Here is a 19,798-nt window from a genome sequence, read left to right as displayed (position 1 = left end):
TGGGCAAATTTTTAAGTTTTTGAGCAAAAAATTTGAGTTATGGCTTGAACACGTGCTTAGCTTGTGAGGGGCAAAAGGGGTCATTTTACTTGGGTGCAAAGCTGTTCATTGGTTCCATTAAGCTCTAATGACTTCACTTAAGCTCAAAGAAGGTAAATTTTGGCTCATTTGCTACAGGCAGTCCAACCAAGGGACGTGGAGAAGGCCATCAGGGAGGAGTTCAAGCTGCGCCTGGTGAGGTATCTGTCTCTCGCCATTTCCCAGAAGCTTTCCTGATCAAATTCAAGTTTGGCCACCACTGCTCGGCGGCTCTTCAGAAGGGCAAAGCTGCGGCCACCGGGGTGGAGGTGTTCTTCACCAAGTGGTGGAGCCTCCAGGATGCCGAAGGCGCTGCGCTGCTGTTCCGCGTCCGCCTCTGCCTCGACCGCGTGCCTATGCACGCCTGGAGGACAAACATCGCTGAGCGGATCATTGGCAGCAACTGCGCTCTCGAGGGGATTGACACCAACCTCGACCAGCCGGAGGAGACCAAGACAATCAACCTGTGGGCGTGGATGGCCAATCCGAGCTCCATCCCCAAATGCGTGTGGCTGACCTTCACTGGCCGTGCGCGGGACGCTCGCCTAGAGGCAGTGCTTGTATCAACCACGCCGCCAGAGCGCTGGCAAAGTGGGGTGAAGCACTGCGTCATCGTTCATCTGGAAGAGATTCAAGATTACATGCTGGCGTCCGTAAACCTCGACGACCGGACCTCCTGCACTCCGGCGATCCGACGGCTGCCTTGGCTACATCGACGGGGAGACAACGCCGCGCCGGGCTGTCGAGCGCGCGGCGCGCTCTTTCTCGCCACCATGCCCGGACCATTCGCGCCATGCCGGAGCGAATCTGCAAGGGAAGACCCACGGCGCGACGACAGGGACGCCAGGGAACGCCAACGTCGGGGCTACAACAACGACCACCCGAGCAAAGGCGAATCCTGGCGGCGACGGAAGGATGACGACAATGACCGGGACCACCACGGCGGCGACCGCGCCCGCCGCGAACACGAAGCGAGCAAGCACGCGGACGGCCATGGCGGGGAAGGCTACCGCGAGCGGGAACGCTCGCCCAGGCACAGCATGGGGCGCGGCGAGCAGTAGCCATGGAGAGCGTCACCGACTCGCGGCGGCTGTGCCTGTCCAGAACGCGGCGGTCACCCCACAGCAACTCCTCCAACTCGGCGCACTCCGCGACAGGAAGGCAATCGAACTCCGATTTCTCTTTGCTAACCAGGCAGCCACGATTCAGGAGGCAGCCAAAAACTTCCTCTGCAGGCAACAGGGGACGCCGGACGGCAAGCTGGCCTCCCTTCACGCGCAACTCGCCGACTACATTGACAAAGCGGTGGTGCTTGGTGACAAGTTTCACTTGCTGCAAGAGGAGGATGAAGCCTGGTCCGGTGCTGCGGGAACCAAGTCCGGGTGCAAGGAGGTACCGATGGTCAAGGTGAAGGGTGCATTCCCACGAATCCTGGGCGACTTGACGCGGCCTCATGAGGACTGCACGGTCCAGGAGGTTGATGCCGCGCTCCACAACTTGCAGGTGGCAACGGCGACACAAGAGGATCAGCCGCTCTTCTCTCCACCTTCTCCAATTATGCTTTCTTCACATAGCAATGAACTGAACAATATCTTTCCTGATCTGTTTCATGCGGCGCAGATTGAGCAGAACCTTACAGGTGAAGCAGGTGGGGAAGAGCCCGTGCACAGCCAAGATGGTGAAGACTTCAGCAACTCCAATGCAGCACTACAGGCCGCACAACAAGAAGGGGTGCAGGACAGCCCGGCCAACAGCAACATCCTCGACGTCCTCTTCACCAAGCCTGACCACGTCGTCCCCGACAACGTGGTGCCAGTGCGGGAGAACACGGAGGACAACAGCCTGGAGAACCAGGAGAACCCACCGGCACCCACAGAACCAACCAAGCGCCGTCGTCCTCGCCGAGTATTTGACATGTCCACGGTACGTCGAAGCGCTAGATTGTCGTCCTGCCCTCCAATGCCAGCGGTTCAGCGGGCACAGCACAATCTGTGCCGCAAATTGGGTCTGATCACGGATGATATGATGCCAATTGAGGGGATTCTGCAGGACTTCTTGAAGATGTTCCGGGGACCCCTTCCTCAGGACATCATCGCTGCTCTGACGGTCATCTTCAACCTGGAAGAGCCGGGCGCTGACGACCTTGATGAAGCAATGGCGGCGATTGCAGGCGAAGCCATCGACGACTTCCAGGATGCCAGCGACAACCTACAGACAGAGTCAGTTCAGGCAGCCGCCCGAACGTTGCCGCCGCCAGCTAACCAGAGGCGCACCTTTTGCTATGTTATCTGAACCTTGTGATGTTCAGGGTGTTGCAGCAAGCGTGCCCAGTAGCTGCTGCAGTCCATTTCCACCCAGTGCTTGTGTATGCAACTGCAATGCTTTCCTAAGGAAAAAACTGAACCCTGCCGTTCTATTTCAATCTGATTATTCATCCCTGCTGGTTTTGTTTCTGCTACTGCATATGTTGATGATGACAATAAACGGCATGGTATGCGGGTGTGTGTGTTCTGCTGATGGCGGGAATTCAGGCTGCCGTCACCACCAGAGTACTCCTCCAGCACGCTTCGTCGTTGCTACTGGGAAGCGGTCGGCCCGCTGCGGCTGAAGCGCACGCGCAAGTCCTTGTGCACGCCCGAGGGCGCTGTGTTGACACCTCTCGTGGACCGGTGGCTCTGGCAGGGCCTGGCGCCGGGCGCGTCATCGAGGGGCCGCCGCGTGATGCTGGCCGGAGACGGCTGGCACCCCATGACGCCGGCGGCAAAGCGCGCGTACGAGCCGGTGCGGTGGGCGTCCGTGCCCCCGCTGACGGCGCGGGCGGGGCTGCTGGGCGCGCTGGTGCAGTGGCAGATCAGACTGTGCAATTAGTTTAATAGATTCGTCTAATTAGGCTTAATAGATTCGTCTCGCGAATTACACTCTAACTGTGCAATTAGTTTTGTAATTAGTCTATATTTAATACTTCTAATTAGCATCCAAATATCCGATGTGACGGGTGTTAAACTTTAACAGGTTGGAGCCAAACGGGCCACAAGAGTGGCGTACGGAGGTCCAGCCGCCAAGAGCACCATCCTTGATGGCGCACGGGACAAGCACATACAAATGCAAGGACACGTCCAGCACTACCGTGACAATCGCCGCCGACACAGTGTGAGTACGATGCCATACGGAGCACCACGGTGAGACCGTCGCTGCCCAGACGGTCCAGTTCGTCTCAGCCCCAGGATGCAAGGCGCTGCTCTAGCCGCTCAGCTTTTACATGTGCTAGCCAGTCACCAGCGCTGCAAGACAGGCACACACATTCTAGCGAGCTTGCCCAATGACTCCAATGACAAGCTGCAACCTTGAAATCCTACGTTGGAATGTGAGAGGGCTCAATCAGAGAGCGAGGAGGGACACTATTCGTGAAACGATTAATGGCACATCTTGCCACATAGCATGCCTTCAGGAAACAAAATTAAATGAAATAGATAGATACACGGCGACATACTTGAGAGGGTATAGGCTGGACGAGTATGTGTTCAAACCAGCAGGGGTCTCAGTGGCTCGAAAGGCAGCATGATGCTCCAGTGGAACTCCAATCACGTCAAGTTGGATGTTGGGGCTCGTCCAAACATTAGGCAAGGTAAAATAATGAACGAAGACAATGACAACTTGAGTAAGCGTAACAGTAGCTATCCTATCAATGAATAGTGCCCATTTTAGGGGGGACGGTTCACCTCCCTTTATAGGGCCATAAAGTTACATTTCCGCATTCCTATTATACTCATACCCAACAACTACATCATGGGCATATCTCGTACAAGACAGTAACTTAACCCCTACTCAAGATGTCGCTTTCAAAGTGGGATTACATTTCTAACCCTCTCCAAGATTCTTATTACAAAATTGACCCACAGTAATGTGGTCCTAGGGCTGTCTTGATCCCTTCCTTCCCTACTCGTTAGCTTCGTCGGGACTAAGCATGCTTCCGTATGCTTTCCGCCTTCATTGGTCGAAGTCAGCTAACCTCAAGTTTTGGTCACAGGACCTCCCCGAAGTCAAGTCGCCGGGGGTTCCGTGGGGGCTTCAACTTTGGGAACCTTCGCCTGCAAAATCGCAGAATGGGCATCTTCGTACTAGTTAGCTTCGGTTAATTTTTAGCTTCGTAAAAGAGTAAAATGACGAGGTCAGCGTCGATGTCGAGGAGAGGTTCGCGCCAGCTTCGTTCAGGGCGCGTTGTGGGGCGGTCCCCAACGCGCTGCTCTAGCCGCTTAGCTTTTATATGTGCTAGCCAGTCACCAGCGCTGCAAGACAGGCACACACATTCTAGCGAGCTTGCCCAATGACTCTAATGACAAGCTACAACCTTGAAATCCTACGTTGGAATGTGAGAGGGCTCAATCAGAGAGCGAGGAGGGACACTATTCGTGAAACAATTAATGGCACATCCTGCCACATAGCATGCCTCCAGGAAACAAAATTAAATGAAATAGACATATACATGGCGACATACTTGGGAGGGTATAGGCTGGACGAGTATGTGTTCAAACCAGCAGGGGGTCTCAGTGGCTCAAACGGTGGCATGATGCTCCTGTGGAACTCCAATCACGTCAGGTTGGACAATGTTAATTTAGGAGAGTTTCACATCCCGGCGGAGGTCATGGTGCTAGAAACTTTCAACAAGTTCCTCATATCGGTTGTCTACGGCCCAACCAGTGCGAGGAGGAAACTGGATTTCCTCACCCAAATACGGTCCCTAAAGCCCCCAGCGGCTCCCAATGGCTACTCCTAGGCGACTTCGATATGATATGCAAAGCAAGCGATAAGAACAACAACAGTTTAAATCTAAAGCTAATGTCCACATTCAAAGACGCAATTGACGCCTGTGACTTGCATGAAATCAAATTACAAAACAGAAAATTCACATGGAGCATTCTCCCATCCAATCGACGACTCGGTGTGCAACTGCGTCGAAGTCCGAGGTGAAGTCGCCGGACAGGCTAATTCCGAGCTAGCATCTGTTGTCGCCGAATTGGAATTCGAAACGGAGTGTGGAGTGGAGCAATTTAGCTGCCGCTGATCGTCTCTAAGCATCAAGATCAAGATGGAATAGAATTGGACGGCGTCAAGACGGAATCCTACAGGGAATCAATTTGCTTAGTCGAGTCCAAAACGGAGACCAGCTTTGTTGATCAAAGATGGAAAAGCACGCCAAGCATCAAAATAAAGAAACAGCTACAGATGTTCCCTCTGGCGCTGAAAATCAATGGTGTATTCAACTATGCGCACACCAAAAAAGCTACCAGAAGGACTTCAGCTTGCAGGGCAACACCAACAAATCTCTGATGATGCAATCGACTAATTCTGCAAGAGCAAGATGTCTCCGCCGGCTCGCTAACGACTACTTCAACTACTTATCTAGACTAGAAAACTAAGTCAAGGGTGGGCCTCACACTATCGATAAGTAGTCGGAATCGACTCCGACTAGTCAACTTCATCACCAACCATCACGGCTTCACGACAACTGCCACAGCTTCATCGACAATCGTTCATGAATCAAGCTAAGTTACTTTTTTAATTATGTTATATAATTTTTTTGGCTTGTTTTCCGCTTGCAGGGCAACACGCTGAGTACTTATTTGTGTATGCCTCTCGACGGGAATTGCCCTTCAGAGCTACACTTTGCCGACTACTCTTGCGGCATGTTGACCGACAACCATGGACTTGGTACATCGAATTATGGAGGCTATAGCCACGGGTTTTGTGCACTGAGTTCTGGAGGCACCACCACAGGCTTGGTACACCGAATTAGGAGGCTCTGCCAAGAAGTTTGGTGCACTAAGTGCTTGAGGCTCACAACGCTTACACCCTAAGGAGGCATAAATCCTTTTGCGCGGCAACACGTGCTCTCCTCACCAAAAAGGCAAAAAAGTCTCAATGACTACTTTACGCACAATCGCGCAGTCTTTTTGTCGCAATGCCGACTACTTATTTTAAATGTCTTCCCTTAGCGGTTATTAATCTACTCGAGCAGAACACGCCCTAATTCGTGAAAGCTTCAAATCTTCTGTCATGCCTAAACGCTAGGATGTGAGACAAAGATCTCCTTAGCAGCAGTGCCAGTATGCGTACACAAGATAAAAATCTCACACATAGTGGCAATGGCTAAATAGGGACTGAGAGCCTAAACATAACATGCTAACTACTCGGGAGAAATATGGCTGAAACAAGAGCATGACACACAACATTTACATTCATTACTGAATAAATTTTGATAGTATCTTCAAAATTCTACAAATATGCTACATAATGTATGCATATCTTTTTGTAGGTCAAGCTTCGGCGACGACTCTCTAGAACGCTCAGCGTACCTTCAATGGCTCCGCTAGCTCCCAGACTCGTGGGCTAAGTGCCAATTACTACTCGGAATATCTCTAATTTCTAAGCTAGCTTCCAAGCTCGGGGGCTAAACACCAAATAGCTACTCAACGTGGCTTCTACGGCTCACCTGGCACATAAGCCCGGGGGCTGGACGCTGCAAAACTACTCAGATGATGTTGGCATGAAGACTAAAGCTCTCTAGACCCTTAAATTGATTATTTAATTATTCCAAGGGGGTCTGATAAGTTACACCTAACAGTTGATTTTTTCAAGATAAAAGAATAAGATTCAAGATTTTATTGACCCTCAGATTCTTCAATTCAACCTAAGGCTCGAGGGCTACTCCATAGAGTGCGACTTTCGCCACCCTCCATATCACATTCCAAAGATGAAGATTACAAAATCAAGATGATCAAGGGCTTGAGCACACCATAGCCTCATGGCAGTTTTGAAGAACTTTGAAGATTTAGCTAGACAAAGTACTCGAAGAGCACCAAAACTACTCGGCGAGGATCTGAAAAGTATTCAAAGGCTACTGCATTCGACTATGAAGTGCTAGAGGCCTTGTCGAGGATAGATCCCCAGTACCCACAAGGAAGGAAGAAGACGGAATCCTACTAGGATTCCTCTGTAATCCTACTAGAACTCATACCATGTAATCCTGCTAGGACTCCTTGTAACCGACTAGTAGTTCCGCCCCTTGGAATATATAAAGGAGGGCAGGGGTCACTAGATTGATAGGCGAAGACCTCATAGAACCACAACACAAGACCAAATTCTCCACACCAAATAACACCCAAGCTCAAGGCGCAATATACAACACCCCAAACAGGACGTAGGGTATTACGCTACTCTGGCTGCCCGAACCTGTATAAATACGTATCTTGTGTCCTCGCTTTTACCTTCGAGTTCCAGGTCCGACGATCCCCCACCAACCAATCTACTACCTCGGAATACCCCTCGGTAGGTTGCCAGGTATAAAACACCGACAGGGGCCGGCCGGGTCTTGTGTGCGGAGAGAAGGGATGAAGAAGGGGAGCGGGGAGAAGGGGGGGCGGGGGGCCGGGGGGGAGGGGAGGGGGGTGGACGGACGCGAGGTGCTCCGTCCAAATCAGATTTGATAAAAATTTCAGGTCCAAGAATACCATCACCGCCGGTTTATAATACGAGTCGACGGTGATAGCTATTCATCACCGCTGGTTTTGATGTCTCACAGCTCCATTTACTGTAGAACCACTACATCACCGCCAGTTTACCTAAAATCGTTTGGGATAGACCGTCTCGGATAGCTCGTTCGGTAGTAGCGAGAGCTAGCACTACAAGAGGAAGGGGTATTAACGATGGGATATGTGGTCGTTAAAAGTTATTAACAACCACAAAAATATCGTCGTCCATGGTCGTTAAAAGCTCCGTCGTTAATACTATTAACGACCGCATACAATTTCCCATCGTTACCTTTTAAATGATGGCACAATGTGTGGTCATTGATGCTTTACTAGCAACGACCACATTCCTAATAATAACGACCACAATTTTTATTATTACGCCACGTTGCATGAGGGATCAACGACTAGTTCTTAGTAATAACGACCACAATTTTGTTGTTGTTAACAACAATTCACTAGGTATACATAGCATTAATGACAAGTTACACAACATTAACAACCACACTGTTATGGCTAATATTTTCACATCGGCTACTTGTGGGGAGTTAACCACCACTTTGCACCATGTAGAAAAATGATATATATTTTGATAACAGGAGAATTCATATAAAATAATTAATTTGCATCGACAAACATAGTTCAACATCACAGTACTTCAAGATGTTTCTTTGAGATGGAGAAGAAACAAACCAAGACATGAAACTAACACAGGCTAACTTAAGGCCCATCCCGTTAAAAAGACTAGAAGCAAAAGCACATGCATATTCATGCAACGGTGACATCCTCATGAACCATTCACTTGTCCTGCTTCTAATATCCATCATGATATCTTGTTCCCTACAGTACGTAAGTTTCATATCAGCACCCAAACAAAGGAAAGAAATTTGGAATAAATGATATTTTTAAGTGAACATGCTTACCGTTGATCCTGGTGAGTCATGTTGGCTAGCACTCATATGCTTCTTCATCTGTACCCATTCTTCTTCCATTCGGCTCATACGATTGTTAACCTTTCAATTTTCTTCATGGACTTGATTATCTTGTTGAAGTGCCTCTCTTGCTTGCTCAGATTGTGCTAGTTTTTTTATCAGTTCAGTCTTGGTAACAGATAGACTTCTCAAGTCTCTTGCTTTTATTCCACCACCATGACCAACTACATGGTGACGTCTTTTCGTTGGGAAGCACTTGTCCGCAAGTCCACATTAGAAAGAGAAGGGTTCAACAACTTTTGCTCTGAATTTGTGCCTAGGAACAAAAGCAATCTAAATTAGAGGCTTGTACCAACATGTCACAATCGTGAGGTAACACAGAACAAGAAAGCATCCATTTGAAACTAGAAACTTACATGTTTGCTGGAGGCTTCAGAATCTACAAAAGTTCTACCCTTCCTGTGAGTGATAGAAAATAAGGTGTCCAAAGTTGGAGGATTGTTTTTGTTGCCACCCTATTATTGATAGAACATTATTGGAACATATGTAATGGAAGTTGACATGTGAAAAAGTAGTGAACAATAGTTTGTATAGTCTATATATATATTGTCCCAGATGATCTCTTTGTATGGTTTGCTTCCACTTTGATGAAGAATTTTTAAGTTGGATCTATTTCCGGAGTTTCTCATGCTCTTTGCCTACAGTTTGATGAAATTACATTGCTCAGGGTAATCACAAGGTGTCACATGTAAACCAAACAAGTTATTGTTATATAAGAGACATGATTAACACATACTATGAACTCCTTGGTATGGAAATGTTCCTTGACAAGCCACTCCCAATCAGATTTTGGGATCTCCTTAGGACAGTTCTTAATAGCATGATGCATATTCCTTGCTGGCTTAACAAAATGCTGGTTCAAGTCTCCATGACAATTGTTCCATAGATCTCTAGCATGCTCCATGATCTCATCTTTGTAGACATCAATTTCAATGTTTCGATCTGCATTTTCAAACTTGTCCTGCATATGTGTCAAACAACTAGTGTAATATGAAGATATGATCGCTGAAGGATAAAAACAAAGAAAGGAAAAAAAAAAGTAGTGCTCATCTCTGTGTTGTTGGTGTAAGTAATTTTCCATACCATAATGCATTGAATATTGAGGAATATGAGGAATGTAACTCCTTGCAGCGTGCGTCCTACCTTGATCGACAACCCTGTCTTCATCACTGCTCCTTCCAGTATGTAGCCTATCATGATTGATAGCTCTGTCATCATTCCACCTTCCAGCATGCGACCTACTTCGATCAAGAGCATCTTGGTTTCTACCTGCAGGACAGAAGCAATTAATGAGAAAAAATGAATTAACGATGGATTTTCTAGTCTGTTTGCTAGGGTTCAAGTCTCACTTAACCACTCCTTTTCCCTCTTGTTCCATTCAAACTATTCATCCATCCCATCTTCATCTTCTGAGTCATCACTAGCATCTGCAAAACAAGCCAAATTTGCACCTTTGGACTTCTTTGCATTCGCCATCCTATCAAATAGAGTATCTCGTGCATCTCCATGTTTTGGGTCATCCGTAGGAATCTGGAGCTAAGTTGGGTAACTGGAAACCACATATTATGTAAACACTTGAGACATCCATCCTCATGGTAGAACTAATAATATTAGGATAACGTAGCTGTAAAATCATTTAGCTTCTGGTACTCGGAAACAGTTGCTGAAAGTAGTAGCTTTCTTGATGGAAGCACCGGCACTATTGGTTTCTTCATCAGTGCTGTTGTGGATTGGTGTACCACTACTGATATTTGCATAGACGCACCTTGCAGTTTGTTGATGAAGCGGTCCATGACTTATATATTGTGACCTAGCCAATGCTGCAGGCGTTAGATTTCCATACCTGCTCCGTTGCATAGTGAGAACCTGCACAAACAGCAGCCATTTCAATTACTTAAAAGTGTTCTATCAGCACAAGAGAAAAAAGTTATATTAAGCACTGAACCTCGTAACGAAAATATAGAAAATTACTTAAAAGTGGTGTGCTGGTACAAGAGATGAGATCAGGGCCAATTAATAAAAGGATTGATCATTACAGTACTGATCTCTAGGCAAGACTCTGAGTGAATGGAAAGACTGGACAGCTAAAACTACTGACCCACACTGAGGCTTAGACTAACAGGCTAGTCTTAGAAAAAAAATATCATCATCATAATTTCAGTTCTTGAAGCCTTAATTTGCATCCATAACTAAATAAGAAGTGACAAGCCTCCGATCACGAAAAAAGCAATGCTACATCAAGGATAAGTTGCTCTGGAAAAATATATTTGAAGAAACATAACTAGTCTTCTTTTCTCTCTCTTGAAAGCTCACTGACATCCATAATATTGAAAAGGCAGAAGTTAATTTACATGTGAAGGTGAGCTGAAACTTTGCCGTCTCTTGTTGTTCTGTTTTATTTGTCTTTTTAAACCTGAACAAAGATAGTACAAATTGAGCAAAAGGAAGACAAGAATAAAAAAAACTGCTATGTAAACTTCCGCACACATGTAAATGAGTACACCAAATAACTTCAGGCTGATACAATATATGAATCTTTATTAAGTATATTCAGGTACACTAATTCCAAAAAATCAAAATTACCATCTAGATGTAGAAGAGAAAAAAGTGCACACTTAATTCATTAATCCTCAAGATCATGTGGGTCCACATGTTTGATCTACAGGAAAGTATATCAAATCATCCGTTCAACTAATTTTCTATGTTAGCAAAATCCAAGAAAGTTGATCCGGAAGAATACTGATTACCAATGTACCATCCAGAAAACAAGGTGGTGTGCCATTGATCAACATCGCAATTCCACGTCCAGCGCAAGAGAGATCATCGCCGCCCCTCTTGTGATGTGCTTGTGTTGCCGCATGCACAACACTGAGGCTGCCGATGTGCTTGTGCTGTTGTGCTGCCGGCTGGAGCTGCCGATTTGTTCCCCGCAATGGGAGTGACAGCCAAATCAAGGTTGCAGCCTTTGCAGGTATATGGATTCTGGCGCAGTGGTGAGGAGGCTAGAATGCACCAAGTGCATCTGCGAACGATGCTCTGTCAGATCGCGGTGGGACGGCGGCTCCGGCGACAAGCACAACGGCACAGGGATTAGTGGCAAGAGGGAGATGGGAACCGCTATTATTGTGCGGGATGATATGGATCAGGCAGCGATTGTGTAGAGGAGTTGCTAGGATGGAAAGGCTTACGGGGAAGGATCGAGAGAATGTTGGGAACCGGCGGCGCACTATGGTGCTAATAGTTGTGTTTTCTTGTTAGTCCAGGGCAACCAACCCAAAACAACGATGACATATAGGAAAAATTAGCAACCGCCAGTTTTTTGGTCGTCGGTTCCAACGATTTGCTACCGTGACAACTAAAAAACATGATCGACGATCACAATTTGTGCATGGTCGTTAATGTCTGGTCGCTAAAGCTCAGGATTCTAGTAGTGTAGGTAGAGGATGATACTTGTTTGTTTTGTGATGAAAAGGAAACCTGCAATCATTTATTTTTTGAATGTGGCAAAATGTGGAACCTGATATCTCAGGTTGTAGGCATTGAACTAGGTGGTGGCTTTGAGAGCATAGGAGCTCGTTGGCTATGTAATAAAAAATTTATGCTTACCAATATGATTAGCTCGGCAGCCTTGTGGGGCTTGTGGAAACTAAGGAATGATATGTCTTTTTAGAACTTCTCGTGGAAGAACATGGGGGAGCTGCTGGGAAGAATTGTGAGGCTGGGACATAATTGGACAATTCTGTGCTCGGTAGACAAGAAGGAAACTTTGACGGGTACATCTCAATTTTAAAGCTATGTGCAAGTAGGCGAGAGAGGCTAACCTGAAATCATCGAAATGGGATGGTAAGCTACTTGACTTCCTAAATAAGAATGCATCTAATTGGAAGCTGGATGTAAATCCCTCCCGACATGCAACTGTGGATATCGCAAGAGAGTGATCTGGAAGTTGCCACAAATTCTGGCAAATGGATTGATCTCAAGCTAATGGTGGAAGGGGCATGACTGGAGAAGACCTACCAGCTCAGGAAAAACAGGTGCTGTGTGGGGGAGGAGGAAGCCGCCATCGCGAACTGTCTTAGTAGTACCAGAGTGTGTCCCTGAGAGAATAACATGTAATGGGAGTGTGAGAACTAGTTTTATGGGTTGTTCTTCTTTGTAAGCCGATGGCTCGGTCCATGATAAAACTGTACTGTAAACCGATCAAGATCTTTTGCTTTTTGGGTAAGACGGGGCAAGGCCCTAAAACTCTAAAAAAATATTTAGCCCCCTTCGGTTCTCTCGGAACTATCCGGAACAAGATCTATTTCGTACAGATTGATTTGACCCAATTTAAAATCTGACCTAACACAAAATAACTGTTCAGTTTAGATCGGAATAGAGCTAGCCTTGATTCTATTCCAGCTTGTTTTAACTATTCCTGCTTCTTAGCGACTCGGAATCAATCCTCCATGTCTTGACCTCTTGAATGAAACCCTTTATGATCGAGTGATACAACCGGATCCACTCATTCCCCTCCAGGAATGAATCCGTTCCATGATTCAATCCTGAACAACCGAACAAGACCTTGTGTGGATCATCTAGGTCCAAAATCAGCCACGCCTCACTACATCAGAATACCCACATTGGAGATGGCTCTAGATGCTAATTGGAGACGGTAGAAAACTGCATCTCCAAATTTGTGTATCCAATGTAAGTTATATTGGTGATGGGTAAAACCCCGTCTCCAATATGTTTAATCTGAGATGGGGTTTTAACAATCCGCGTCTTCGGTTATGGCTATCGGAGATGTTTCTAGGCAAAATGCGTCTCCGATTATGGCTATTGCAGACGTATCTAGGTAAAACGCTTCTCCAATTATTGTTAGCGGAGACGTATCCAGCAGAAACACGTCTCTGATGAGGGTCATTGGAGGCATATCTAGCCAGAAAACATCTTCAATTTTGCCTTCATCCGAGACTTGTTTGGGCTGGATGCGTCTCCATTGTGTATAAAAATTCAAAAAAAAAGCACACCACTTTCTTGGAGCTGCCTGCTTGGGTAATCACAGTTCCTCCTCTGTATCTACATACATACATACATGTAAAATTTACTGAGTAGAAGTTTAGCACAGAAATGAGTACACCAGTCAAGCAAAGAGGCTCAACATTCAAACTGAGCAAATCTTCAGTTAAATACAGATACAAAATAAGAAGAAAAAAGTTCGTTTTACTCCCCTCACCTATTTACTTTGTCCACTTACTCCCCCCAACTATTTCATTTGGTCCAATCTACCCCTAATTAGATTTCTCTTTTTTGTTTCTTCACGTACAAATTGAATTTTAATTTCAGATTTTGTTAGTTGACTTATAACATGATGCTCTATGTTAGAAAAATATATTAGAATTTTTATATGATCACTTTTCGTACAATTTTGCATATCTAAGATTAATTTCTTATTAAATATTCCTAACCTATAACAATAACCATGAAAATTCTTAGTATAATTTTCTAGCATAAGGCATCATGTTTTGTATATGCTTACAAAATTTGAATTCAAAATTCAACTCATACACGAAGAAACAAAAAAGAGAAATCTAATTAGGAGTAGATTGGACCAAATGAAATAGTTCAGGGGAGCTATTTAGGGGGTTATGCGATAAAGTGGATAGGTGAGGAGAGTAAAATTGACTTTTTCTAAATAAGAATGAGCTCATGGAACCAGCATCTTCTCCTGTGACAGGACCACGGCTTGTGATTGGAGGCTGAAAGCATGCGAGCTTCATTCCTTTCCAGGTCAGAAACAGCAAAACCACTTGTTTAGGCATACTGAATGAACCTGAAAGAATGTAACAATGTTGCAGCCATAAACATCAATAAGAAGTGGGTAGAGAAATCAGTTTTGAAATATTAACAGAAAACGTTGAAGGGTAGCTAGAAACTCTAGCCTCTCGACACATTAGCAACAATGAATTAGCATTTATTCTAATAAATAGTATCTAAATAACATCACATCAGGGTACTTAGAAAATGTATGCATGGCTATCTAGTTTTTTTTTAGATTACGTTAGTATCACCATAGGGTCAAGATCTAGAGTCCTTGTTTCAGTAAGAAAAAAATACCATCCTTGCCATGCTCAGTCATATTCTAAAGCATTTCCAAGTCTTAGTTGCTAACGACATGACCGTTTTAGTGCATTGAGACAGGGCATCAAGGCAAGCATGGTGGCTAGAGTTTCAGGTTTAACAATTATTAACATTATATATCATGTTCCTTACCTGATCAAGCGACCATCATTTAATCAGAAATTTATACAGTACACTCTGGTTGGGCAAGTAACAGTTAGTGACTATTATCCAGTAATACAGAGGTATTGATATTCACATTATCCAGTAATACAGGGGAATTGACATTCACATTATGCAGTAATACAGAGGAATTATCATTCATATTTGCACATCATGGTATAACTGTATCAATAGATGCTGTGAGATTAATGTGCAGGGACAAAAGGCTGCTATTAGCAATGCGAGAGGATAAAAGGATGCTAATGGATACGGTTCCTGACCTTAATCATTGCAGTTCCATTCTCACAGACAAGAGGCTGGATATCCTCAGTCAGCAATTTTCTACAGATTTGCTCTGCAAATATGAAGCATGAAAAAGGTACAAGTTAACAGTATACTAAGTATTTAACAACAAAGAGTTTCCTATCAGGCTAAAAAGGTGCGCTGTATGAGACTAAAATTGTGATATCATTTAGATAAAATCCACTATCTACATCATATGCTAAGTTCACCTAGAATTGTGTAGAGCTTTCAATCTCAGTGCACTTGTTCACCCAGGCACCTGAGCATCAATTTCTGGTCTACTATCTAACTAAAAATATTGCTCTACTCAATCATCAATTAAAAAAAACAACTACTGTGAAAGAGGATACAGCTCACCTGCAAAGCATATTGACAGAGCCTCAACCATCTTTCCTGTAATAGAGAAGAGGATTTTTCATAATCTAGACTGGAAGAGTGGCCATAAATCTAACTGGACTGAAGCCAACTCTAACAAACTAACAGTTCACTAATGATTTCATAGCACAGACAAGGTAGCAAAGCAACTAGTGCATGGACAAATGACAACTTCATAAAGCATGTTGGTGCCTGGAATTGCCACAAATTGCTCAAGAAAGAAAATGTACGATTTCAGGTTTCATTAGACAGTACTGACAGTCACAGCTGTTAGAATCCAATGGGTCCAAAGTCTGAAATCTAAACATATCTGAAAATATTTGGTGTCCAAAGTCTAAACATGCATGAAGTTTAAATATAAAGAACATGCATGTAGTAGGAATTGCAATGAGTAATGAACATTGTGCTGCTTGAACTGTCATATCTACATGGCATTTATCAAAACAAACTGCACAGAAGGGAAAGGAATTCTGAAGTAAAGAATGGCCAACCTGTCCACATATAGAGTCTAATCTAAGAACAACTTCACATACAAACTCAGAAATAATGGTGATTGGCATAGGGCTTGCCTGACCATGAAATGGAAGTGTCCCTATACAGATTACACATTCGACTATACGAGCATACCATTAGGCTAACATTTTAATGCCAGCCTAATCGAGGATGAAATCTGAAACACGCAGCTAATGGGAGACACGGGCAAACTGGGCAATTAATCAAACAGCCTAGTGAATCTCACCTCTGCCGCTCTGCCTGCACCGACGAGACAACTAATTTTTGACGCGAGATTCACTCGGTATGAGCTGACATGGCACGCTGATTGTGTAGCGACGTGGCACCTGACGTGTGGTCCCCACATGTCAGCCTCTCCCCTATCCCCCCCCTCTTCTCTCTTCATTCCCTTCCCTTCCGCTATCGTCCCTGCTCGCCGCGCCGCCGGCACCTCCGTGTCGTGCTCTGCCCACAGATGCATTCGTCAACGTGTGTGACCCGATAAAGAGCCCGATGTCAGGAAACAAACACTGTCCATTTCTTCAGTTTCGTCAATCCGCCTTGCTCCCAATCCGCCCCTACTCGGCTACTCCCGATCCGCGCCGCCTGGGGAAGGAGAGCCCATGATGTGAGCTTGAGTTCGCAGGCCTTGCTCATCGCTGCGTTGCCGATCCAGTCCTCCTGCGACCCCTCCAGGGGCCCTCGTTCATGTGCGCGTGCAGGATTGGGGATTTTCCCACCCTGTTGCAGTCCATCTACAGGCAGACCCACCTCTCTCCTATCTGCTCCTTTCTCTCCAAACGGCAGCCACACAACTCAAATAAAAGCCGGCCATGGAGTCTTCCACTTCAATCGGCAAGAACCAGGAGCAGCAGCAGACAGCAGGGTCGTCCTCGACTCCTCGTCCATCAGCCCGTGACCGCAGCCGCTTTTCTATGCATGCTCCCATGTCCGGCTCGGGGTCAAGGCTCGCGAACCAACCAGAGAGTCCCTGCTGGCCCCGGCGCCCTCCCGTCCGTATCCGGCAGGAAAGCCCCGTGCGCGCGCGCCCAGCCGCACATCTGGCGAGCTACGCAACAAAGCCGCGCTCACGGGTCGCCACACCGGGACCCGTGGCCCCCCGGGCGGCGCCTCACGGCCACGAACCACCACCCCCTTTCCCTGCTCACCATTCCGCTTTCCAACGACTAACCGCCTGTCCTCACCATTCCGGCTTACGCTGTCGCTCACGTAGAGCTCGGGGCTTCTCCTCTTCAGTGTCACAGCAAGCACGCACCACCTTAGCTTGTCCCCTGTTTCTTGAAGCAGAGCTTTGCTTGGCCATGGGAGTAGCAGTTAGGCTGCTCCTCCTGCCGCCGTTGATGGCCGTGGCATTCTGCTGCTACGGCGTTAGCGGGAGGAGCCACTTCCACAAGAAGCCGCCTCGTGGCAGCGGCGGCCGGCGGAGCGGCGGCGGCGGCAAGGAGGGCTCTGTGGTGTCGTCGCCGGTGGTTCCGCCAGCGGATGACGACACGCAGCCGGTCACGCCGCAGCCACCGACGGGCATTGTGCCCTCCGACCCGGCCACTCCGGATGAGCCGTGCGTGTTCGACGTCCGGGCGTACGGCGCGGTGGGGGACGGCACGACGGACGACACCCAGGCGTTCCGGGAGGCGTGGAAGGCGGCCTGCGCCTCCGACTTCGCCGTGCTGCTGGTGCCATCCGACGGCACCTTCACCATCACCACCACCACCTTCTCCGGGCCGTGCAAGCCCGGCCTCGTGTTCCAAGTAACGAGCAATTCCAACTCTTGCAAAGCCATGGTCTTCAAGTTCAGGTCTTGGTCCAAACTTTCAATGTGCGTGTGGTGCAGGTGGACGGCGTGCTAATGCCGCCGGACGGGCCGGACTGCTGGCCGGCGTCGGACAACCGGCGGCAGTGGGTCGTCTTCTCCAACCTCGACGGCATGACCCTGCGTGGCTCCGGCACGATCGAGGGCAACGGCGAGGACTGGTGGAACCTCCCCTGCAAACCTCACAGGGTACGCCCCCCCATCGGCATTTCAGAATGCTTGGGAATTGTTGCAATCCCAATGCCCAAGCATTCGTGTCAACTTTGACCCCATGTCACGTCGTCACAAGCTCCATGCCCAAACTCTCTCTCTCGCTCTCTGCAGGGCCCGAACGGCTCCACGCTGCGTGGCCCGTGCGACAGCCCCACGGTATGTGGCAATGTGCCGTGGCGTCCTTCCTCTGCATCATCGCCATCATTCATCATGTTAAATGCAGCAGCTTGGTATGTGTGTATGTGTGTGTGCAGCTGGTGAGGTTCTTCATGAGCCGGAACCTGGTGGTGGAGGGCCTGAGGGTAGAGAACAGCCCGGAGTTCCACTTCCGGTTCGACGGCTGCAGCGACGTGCGCGTCGACGGGCTCTACATCAGCTCGCCGGCCAACAGCCCCAACACCGACGGCATCCACGTCGAGAACACCGAGCGGGTCGCCATCTACAACTCGAGGATCAGCAACGGTGGGTAGCTGACTGCCGCGGATCCTGATTTGAGCTAGTTTTTCGTTAAATTTTGTAAGAAAATAAACGCCGTGAGAAAGTGTTGGCGACTGAAGAGAGATTTTCTCTGGAGTAGGTGACGACTGCATCTCAATTGGCACCGGGAGCTACGACGTGGACATACAGAATGTTACTTGCGGACCTGGGCACGGCATAAGGTTTGTAGGCCCCTGTTTCCTTCCTCTGTTTTCCTTTTCGTTTTTCGGCTATTGTTTTGTCCTAGTAGCAATTAAAAAAAACCATAAACAATGATGCATGCTCCCATGTCCTAGTAGCATCGGCAGCCTTGGCGTGCACAACTCGCAGGCGTGCGTGGCGAACGTGACGGTGCGGAACGCGGTGATCCGGAACTCGGACAACGGCCTGCGGATCAAGACGTGGCAGGGCGGGATGGGCGCCGTGTCGGGCATCACCTTCGACACGGTGGTGATGGAGAACGTGCGCAACTGCATCATCGTGGACCAGTACTACTGCCTGGACAAGCGGTGCATGAACCAGTCCACGGCCGTGCACGTCACCGACGTCTCCTACACCAACGTCCGGGGCTCCTACGACGTCCGCGCCGCGCCCATCCACTTCGCCTGCAGCGACACCGTGCCCTGCACCAACATCACCATGTCCGAGGTCGAGCTCCTGCCAGCCAGCGGCGAGCTCGTCGACGACCCCTTCTGCTGGAGCGCCTACGGGACGCAGCAGACGCCCACCATCCCGCCCATTACCTGCCTGCAGGAGGGGCTGCCGGATGCACTCCTCGACAACCCGGACCTCAAGTGCCGATGACAAGCTGTGCAGCTGTACGTAGTGCTAGTAGAACTTACTCTGATGAATCGGTCGTATATATCTATTCTAGGTGACTTAATTGGGTACAGTACCACAAACGTCATCTGAGTTACGTGGAGTTGTACATGTGTGCTTTCGCTCCCTCTCAATAAACTTGCATTGACCGTTTGTAATGTGGATTCGAAGGATAATAATAAGTCCAGACAATCACGGGTGTGTTCGCAAATCAATGTACTGTACTAGCAAATTTACCCGTGCGTTGCTACGGATCAAAAAATACACAGTATCACTATCGATATATGGATGACACGGGATCACGCCGCCATCTTGGTGATCTACGTCAGGGTGGCCATTCAGGAGGAGCGAGTTGAGGAGGAGATAGCACTATGTAACATCCCAAAAATCGGAATCCAAAAAATCACACGAATTCAAAAACTAATTTC

At 47.5% G+C, this 19,798-nt stretch overlaps 2 protein-coding genes and 1 long non-coding RNA gene across 5 annotated transcripts; 2 read left to right on the top strand and 1 right to left on the bottom strand.

Annotated features, from left to right (window-relative positions):
- Positions 1-186: 186 nt before the first annotated feature.
- Positions 187-2,500, top strand: LOC111256828. Of its 2 annotated transcripts, XM_022825546.1 has the most exons (3): positions 187-1,581; positions 1,699-2,001; positions 2,128-2,500. In XM_022825546.1, the coding sequence occupies exons 1-3, from the start codon at positions 994-996 to the stop codon at positions 2,368-2,370; spliced, it is 1,134 nt and encodes a 377-aa protein (XP_022681281.1). In that variant the 5' UTR covers positions 187-993; the 3' UTR covers positions 2,371-2,500. The 2 variants fall into 2 exon arrangements, with proteins under 2 accessions (XP_022681281.1, XP_022681280.1); XM_022825545.1 differs by having other exon boundaries at positions 1,699-2,500.
- An 11,653-nt stretch (positions 2,501-14,153) lies between these two features.
- LOC101772805 lies at positions 14,154-16,979 on the bottom strand. Its single transcript, XR_214916.2, has 4 exons — positions 16,278-16,979; positions 15,521-15,556; positions 15,142-15,215; positions 14,154-14,411 (listed from the first exon to the last, which is right to left on the bottom strand). It is a non-coding gene; the product is annotated as an uncharacterized LOC101772805 (long non-coding RNA).
- Positions 16,980-17,209: 230 nt separating this feature from the next.
- On the top strand, positions 17,210-19,582 carry LOC101772400 (polygalacturonase At1g48100). Of its 2 annotated transcripts, none has more exons than XM_004962490.4 (6): positions 17,210-17,799; positions 17,883-18,050; positions 18,186-18,230; positions 18,329-18,536; positions 18,652-18,733; positions 18,851-19,582. In XM_004962490.4, the coding sequence occupies exons 1-6, from the start codon at positions 17,353-17,355 to the stop codon at positions 19,353-19,355; spliced, it is 1,455 nt and encodes a 484-aa protein (XP_004962547.1). In that variant the 5' UTR covers positions 17,210-17,352; the 3' UTR covers positions 19,356-19,582. The 2 variants fall into 2 exon arrangements, with proteins under 2 accessions (XP_004962547.1, XP_022680591.1); XM_022824856.1 differs by having other exon boundaries at positions 18,848-19,582.
- Positions 19,583-19,798: the final 216 nt, after the last annotated feature.

This window comes from Setaria italica, chromosome III (genome assembly GCF_000263155.2).
Source record: "Setaria italica strain Yugu1 chromosome III, Setaria_italica_v2.0, whole genome shotgun sequence".
NCBI lineage: Eukaryota > Viridiplantae > Streptophyta > Magnoliopsida > Poales > Poaceae > Setaria > Setaria italica.
This window is presented reverse-complemented; position numbering and strand designations above follow the sequence as displayed.